Source organism: Mus caroli, chromosome 18, assembly GCF_900094665.2.
Source record: "Mus caroli chromosome 18, CAROLI_EIJ_v1.1, whole genome shotgun sequence".
NCBI lineage: Eukaryota > Metazoa > Chordata > Mammalia > Rodentia > Muridae > Mus > Mus caroli.
Window position 1 is genome coordinate 66,922,079 of NC_034587.1, and position 6,643 is coordinate 66,928,721.

The window sequence follows — 6,643 nt, forward strand, 5'->3', positions numbered from 1 at the left end:
CTCTTGGAATGCTCACTGCAGTATACCCTTACTGGCTAGTGTTCATGGGGCTATAAGTTTCTGTGCATGCTGTTGGAGAAGAAAAATAATATACTTCAATCTCACTTAGAAACCCTACAAGCAAGAACATATGTCTGCCGATGAAAGAGTAGCACGAATGTTATGGGTGTGAGCGACTATCTTCTGATTAGATCTAAACCCTGCTCCCTAAGATAGAAATGAAGCCCTGATTACTTAGGTCATGAGCTCTGGTGAGGGCCTAATATTATTATTCTGCTAAATAAAAGTAATAAATTGCCTCCTAGATTCCTATCTTTGTATGCATATGTTAGTATATCTCTTAACATTCACCAGAAAAGCTTCTCCTTGCAATACATGTCCATTAACAGGGTTATAACCCTTCAACTGGTAGAAAGCTGTGGAGTGTTCTCAGCGCTAAATGGGACCTTCAGATCACAACCCTCTGCCTAAGGCTTGGGAATCTTTGAAGAAATGCCATTCTAAGCGGCAGAAGTGGTGGGTATCTGCAGAGAGTCACTGTTTCCAGTACCCAATGAATGAGTTGCATCTAAGACTTTGCGTAATTGTAGTAAGTGTATTGTAACCCCTGAATTACTGATACTAGAGAGATACTTTGCTATCCAGACAGTTTGCCTCTGTGTTCCCCGCCAGAGGCTCCCATCCTCCCTCCCCCTCCCCTAGCACTAGAATGGCACTCAACACTCCTGCTGATAAGCAGCAAAACTCCAGGTGACTGACCTTGAGACCTTAGAGAAATAAGCTCAAGGGAGATCATGGGGAAAAAAGGTAAACAGAGGTCAGGTCACAGACAGTTATGACTGGCCATAAAATTAGTCCTTGAGCAGACACCCATTAACCTCCGGTCCTGCTTCAGTACTATTCCACCCTCTACTCCCCTTTTCTGTGAATATTCATACTATTCCCCCTAAATATACTGTACATAAACCCATTGTTTTCTGGACTCATGATCGAATGCCAGGTGCGAGGTGGGTGAACCGAGTTCTAACTTGAAAATAAAAAACTCTTTTGCGAGTTGCAGCAGACTTTGCAATTCTTGGGCTCATCTGAGTTTCCCGTGAACTCAGAGCACAACAAGAGCATTCATGTAGGTAAGACCTGCAGAAACTCCAGCCAGACCAAAAAAATGAAAATAAAAATTCCAGCATAGAGGGAAGAACCGGACTAGGAAATGCCATCATGAAATGTGGAGCTATTGGCAGTTGATAGTTTCTGGGACATGGAGAGTCAACTTCCCTTAATGATGTGACTCTCATAGACTACCATATATATTCCAGAGCAAGTCCAATTCCCAAGACTTAAAGATGTGACCCTGGTAGGCTACCATATTCTAGAGCAAGCCCGACTCACAAGCCAAGCTCAAAGAGCAAAAAAGAAAATCAAGTAAAAAAAGAACCTCCAAGTTGCTTGGGAAGGATGGAGCATGGAAGAAGTAGCTCTGGAAGGGGAGTAAAGAAAAGGCAAACATCTTCAAAATACATTATATGAAACTCTCAAAAAAGTAATAGAAATAATTCCTTGAAGGTTGATAGTACAAAATAGGTAACAAAACACTCTTTGTATTATCCTACATGAATCAACCATATTCTATTGGAATTTGGCTTCTCTAATCACTTAACATTGTGGGTGTACCATTCATAGCCGGGATGTGCTAAGGCAGTGGGCTAGACTACTGAGAAGTCAAATATAAGACTCAGAGGTGTCATGCAAGGTTAGGTTTATTGAAACTTGCAAGTAGGGAAGCTAGAACAACAAAAAGTCAAGTAGAGGACACCTCAACAAACTAAGACTCAGTGTCACAGGCTAGACAAATAAGGCCTCTGTCCTTCACAGTGTCCAACAATACATGGACTCTATACCATGTTACTATCCCTACATAGTCAGTGACCACCACGTAGACCTGCATCTCTTGTCCCCTCTATGATGCTCCTTTGCCACATGAACTCTCTTAAGGAGAGAAGTTGGAAAATTAGAATTCATAAGCAGAAACATGATTAACTTAGCTGGCTTGGTCCCTTTTCATTGTCCCCTGACATGGAAAAAGTCTCATAATGAGAGAATTTCCAGAAAATGGCAGGTATTAAGTAATCAATGCAAGACTATCACCACATGGAAAGCAGCATAGATTAGTAGAGAACTAGGTCTAACGAAGCCATACGCTATGGGATGTCATAGCAGGATCTTGGCTATGTCCCCTTTCTGTGAGAATATTGATCTGGCTTGAGGACTGAGAGTTCACGCTATTGTTGTTCAATTTCAACGTCATGTTCTGTGGAGGTACTGGTCATCACTGTAGTAAATGTGGGCAGGGTGGTAGGCAAGGCCGGGGTGGCTGTATTAGTAGGAGATGGAGTGGTGTCAGGTCCAGGTGAAGGGATTGTGGTTGGAGATGGCGTAGAGGGAGAGGCACAGGGATCTTGGCAGGACCTTCCATCTGTGTGAATAATGATGGTGGTATTGTTGGAATTGCCAAAGGGGCCAAAGTAAAAGGCCAAAGCTGTAATGGATGTGGCAACTAGACAAGCCAGCAGACATATTAGGAATACTTTCCAGAGGGAACACCGGTTCTTCGTCACCTGAAAAGCATTACAAGAGTGATTATTTCTGCCGACACAAAATGGTAACAGGTAACAGATTTCAATTAGAAGATGAATGTATTTCATTATTCGTAAAGGTTGTTAGGGATATATAAATGTCTCCCCTTACACACACACAACATAGCATATAATTCTGTAAGGAGAGCAAAATCCCTCAGTGATCCCTTCCATATTAAAGTAATGTTTTCATATTAAATAGATTGCCTTAGAAATGATCATAAGATTATCAGGTACAAATGTCTCAAAGTAGATAGATAATTATTTCTCATTAGTATTGGCAAGTATAAAAGTGAAGGTATATTTCGATAGTTGTCTTTGGAAGGTGGAACATTAAGGGGAACTTTTTGTTTATTTTTTTGTTTGTTTGTTGTTCATTCTGTCTAATTTTTTACATTAAATATTAACACTTGTAATTAAAATTTTTAAATATATTTTGCATGTCAAGCATAAATACAAGGATCTCACTGAAATATATGAACAGAGAGAGTAAATCAGCTTTAATCTATATGATCTTAAAGACACACAATCTAGTGCTATCGCTCCATGGGAGACCTTATGGTGTTCCAGGAACCTATTAGAAGTGCCGGGGTAGGATTTGACTATATTATTTTAAGTTATTCTAAGAAACAATAGATGTGTCTAGCCACATCTCTCAAACCTTACCTGATGCAGCTCACATGTCACATGGTGTGATCTGCAGTCACTGTGTGTTCCTTCCGTTGAACAGTAAGGACTCCTTAATAACTGTACAGAAAGAGACAGAAAGTCAACTAAAAAGCAGAGAGCAAGTCTTAAACTTTAAGAATGAGGAAAGTTTGTGTGATCTGGGAACACAGTCCATGAAACAAACACAAAATAATATGAATGTAACATGGTGCAAAGGAAGAATTAGATCAACTCCATGAGTATAATGGCTTAAGGATGACACAGATATGTTTATGGTTCACACCAAATGATTGAAGAAGGGAAATAAGGTGATCGTATCAACAGCAGCCTCGGTGCCACTGAACAAGTGTAAAGAGCCTGTGCTGAAAAAGGGGGGTCAAGCAAAATGACTTTCCATGCACTAAAAATAAATAGGATCATTCCTGAATGTGAAAGAGACTATTTACCTCAAAACTATGTTTTAACAGTGAGGCCTGAGGGCCATCCCATTCAAGGAAGGAGAGTGGAGAATGTTTTCCTGAAAATTCTCCTCAGTACATACAAATAGCGACAAAAATAAAGGCAAAATTGCCAACATTTGTGGGATAGTCTAATAGCAGAATCTTGAATAATCAACCATATAATCTATCAAAATAACAACTCACAGTTTATTAGTTATAAATATATAAAGAAATATACATTAATATATATATAAGAAATATATATATATATATATATATACATAAATATATGAGGAAATATACATGGGAAAGCCATTACTTTCTCATGTGTCACTGTTCACAGTAGTAATGAAGTACATATGTTGTCTAAATACATAAACGGGCATAGAATTATCACAAATAGAAAACTATCAACATTATTGAGGCACAAGAGGCAACTTCAATAAGCATCCTCTTACAAAAATTTTCAGTAATAGGATAACCTATCAGTTACCTGAATTACAAGTATGAGTATGAGTTCATTGATATATGACCAATATAATTATAATTTTTAGAAGAAATGCTTTGATTGTTTGATAATAATTTCACGTGATAAAATAACAAACTAGAAGATCAGATTAAGTTAAATTTGAAGAGGGAACAGCACTGCATTTCTCTAGGTAAGATTCTGGGTGCGTTAGGTTTTTAACAGTTTTCTAAGGTTCACAAGAGAAATACCACATAATTGTTCAAAGCAAGGCTCCTCTGTCTGAAGTACCAGGAGAGGGTTCAGATCATCTGTCAGAATGGTGAAAACATGATTCTAATCCCTCCTTTGTTTGTTTCTTTCTTTCTCTCTTTTTCAGTTTCTGTTTCTTTTCTTTTCTTTGTTTCTTTCTTTCCTTTTGTCATCATGGAATTTTGTCTCATTGCTTTCTTGGCATAATTAAGTACATAAAGGACTGAATTAAATCAATATTTTCATTATTGTGAGCAAGCACGATAAATCACATTCTGCTGCTTATAGGGTCCTAATAAAACTATTAAACATAGGAGGTTAAAGCAGTGATGTGCAGCATTCTTGAAATCCCAGGGAAAATATAAATTACATGCACGATATAGTCTCGTTTTAGAAAACCAAACTGCTCTCAGGTTCCATTTAAAATATTAAGACAATATTAATATTCTATGAATTTCTAACTTTGCTGTCAGTATGTATACAATTTCTAGTTGAAAAAAAACTATTTTTTTGTGTCATGACATAGATGTTGAACTGAAAAGTCGTTTATTATTTATAAGGGAGTATTTGAGAGAAAAATTCAGTTTCTGCCACGGAATAGCTACACGTACTCATAAACATTTCAGTTTCCTTGTTTGTGAAACCAAGACATTGGTTTGAGTATGAAGTGAGATTGTGATCACTCAGGTACATTTTCACGAGTCTGAGAAAAGCCTGATTGGCATCCCCAGAGGAATGTATTGTCAACAAAGTTCTCTCCTCCATGAGACACTTCCTATAATCATGACCTTGATTATAAGTAAACACATTTTTGTGGAAAAATAAATAAGTGCTTCCAATGGACTAATCTACGTAAAAATAAAAATCATATCGCAATATTTGTTATTACAATGGCTCTTCAAATCATCTAACCGAGTTGGTTTTGTTTTGTTTTTGTTTTTCCTGCAGGTACCTTATCCTATGTTTTGATATAAATACTAACATTCATGCATCAAGGCTAATTCCCAGACATTCAAGAATATAAAACCATAGTCTGGCATGCTATGTAACTAACACATCTATGATAATGACAACCGGATTCCCTCTGCAACAGTAAAGTTCAAAAGTCCCTGCATGGTTTAAATGTTGAAATCAAGAATATTAGACATGAGAGCTGTTAAAAAAGTTGTCTGTCGTACTCACCTGCTCTGCCACATTTTGCTCAACACTCAAGGTGTATTGCTGCTGCTTTCTAACCATCCTGGGAGAGATGATCTCAGCCGCAAGTCCAAGAAGTTATGTGCCAACTCTGTGGATTAGAATGAAGAAACGCTGAACCTCTGTCAGCTTACTAATGGTGCCTTTAGTCGATGTGAATTCTAGAAACTTGTAGCTATTTATCCTCTTGGGAAAGGTCTAAAGGATACTAATAATTAGATAAAGAAAAGTAGAGACACTGGCTGCCTTTTAAAGTACCGAGGAGGAAACATTCTCTTATATATGAAAGGCTTTAGGATGCTGGGAATATAGAAACTCTGGCTCCCTCCGTCGTGGGTTTCACGAAGTTTCTCACAGTTTAGGAATCCCACGAGGCTTCTGAGCAAGCCACAAAGCCACTCCCTAATTATTCATACTGAGGAATCCTATACCTAAGCAAATAGAAGGATTAGGGTGTTGACTAAATTCAAAGGATTTCAGTGATAAGACATGCCGAGATTTGGGGATTAAGATAAATTTAAGCTTCACAGTAAATACAACTGTCTCCATTTTTAACATAGGAACAAGCTTACATTAGTAACACGGGTGCATTGCTTGTCATGGAGCAGTTTGTTCACAGTGGTCACACACTTGAAATAAACAAAGTTTCCTCTAGGTTTGAGATTGTGGCCCCACAAAATTAGGCAGAACTAAATACTTTCCAAGTCTTGTAATAGCTAAAGAAAATGTAAGTGAGTTACAAATGTTAAACACACTTCTAAAGTTTTGAGCAAATGTAACTGAAAAAACTTTGGCTAATGAATCAGAAACATAATTTTATTTTATCCTCAGAAAAGATAAATTTAGATGATAGAGAACATCAGTTGTGTTATTCAATCAGTGACTGTGTTGACTTGGTCAAGGAAAATAACATTGGAATGATTTTAGCTAAAGGTAAGTATTAGAGATAAAGTATTTAAAAAGCTTTCAACTCTATAAACATAGGG

At 37.5% G+C, this 6,643-nt stretch overlaps 1 protein-coding gene across 1 annotated transcript; it reads right to left on the reverse strand.

Annotated features, from left to right (window-relative positions):
- Nucleotides 1-1,742: 1,742 nt before the first annotated feature.
- On the reverse strand, nucleotides 1,743-5,899 carry Dynap (dynactin associated protein). Its single transcript, XM_021151142.1, has 3 exons — nucleotides 5,643-5,899; nucleotides 3,300-3,380; nucleotides 1,743-2,615 (listed from the first exon to the last, which is right to left on the reverse strand). The coding sequence occupies exons 1-3, from the start codon at nucleotides 5,697-5,699 to the stop codon at nucleotides 2,280-2,282; spliced, it is 474 nt and encodes a 157-aa protein (XP_021006801.1). The 5' UTR covers nucleotides 5,700-5,899; the 3' UTR covers nucleotides 1,743-2,279.
- Between the last annotated feature and the right edge of the window lie 744 nt (nucleotides 5,900-6,643).

What these genes read in the sequence shown, in the direction of transcription:
- Dynap (XM_021151142.1), bottom strand. Translation starts at nt 5,699, where the DNA reads ATGGTTAGAAAGCAGCAGCAATACACCTTGAGTGTTGAGCAAAATGTG. An exon ending in AGCAAAATGTGGCAGAGCAG is followed by an intron (nt 3,381 to 5,642) that starts GTGAGTACGACA and finishes CTTTCTGTACAG; the next exon opens with TTATTAAGGAGTCCTTACTG. An exon ending in TGACATGTGAGCTGCATCAG is followed by an intron (nt 2,616 to 3,299) that starts GTAAGGTTTGAG and finishes AATGCTTTTCAG; the next exon opens with GTGACGAAGAACCGGTGTTC.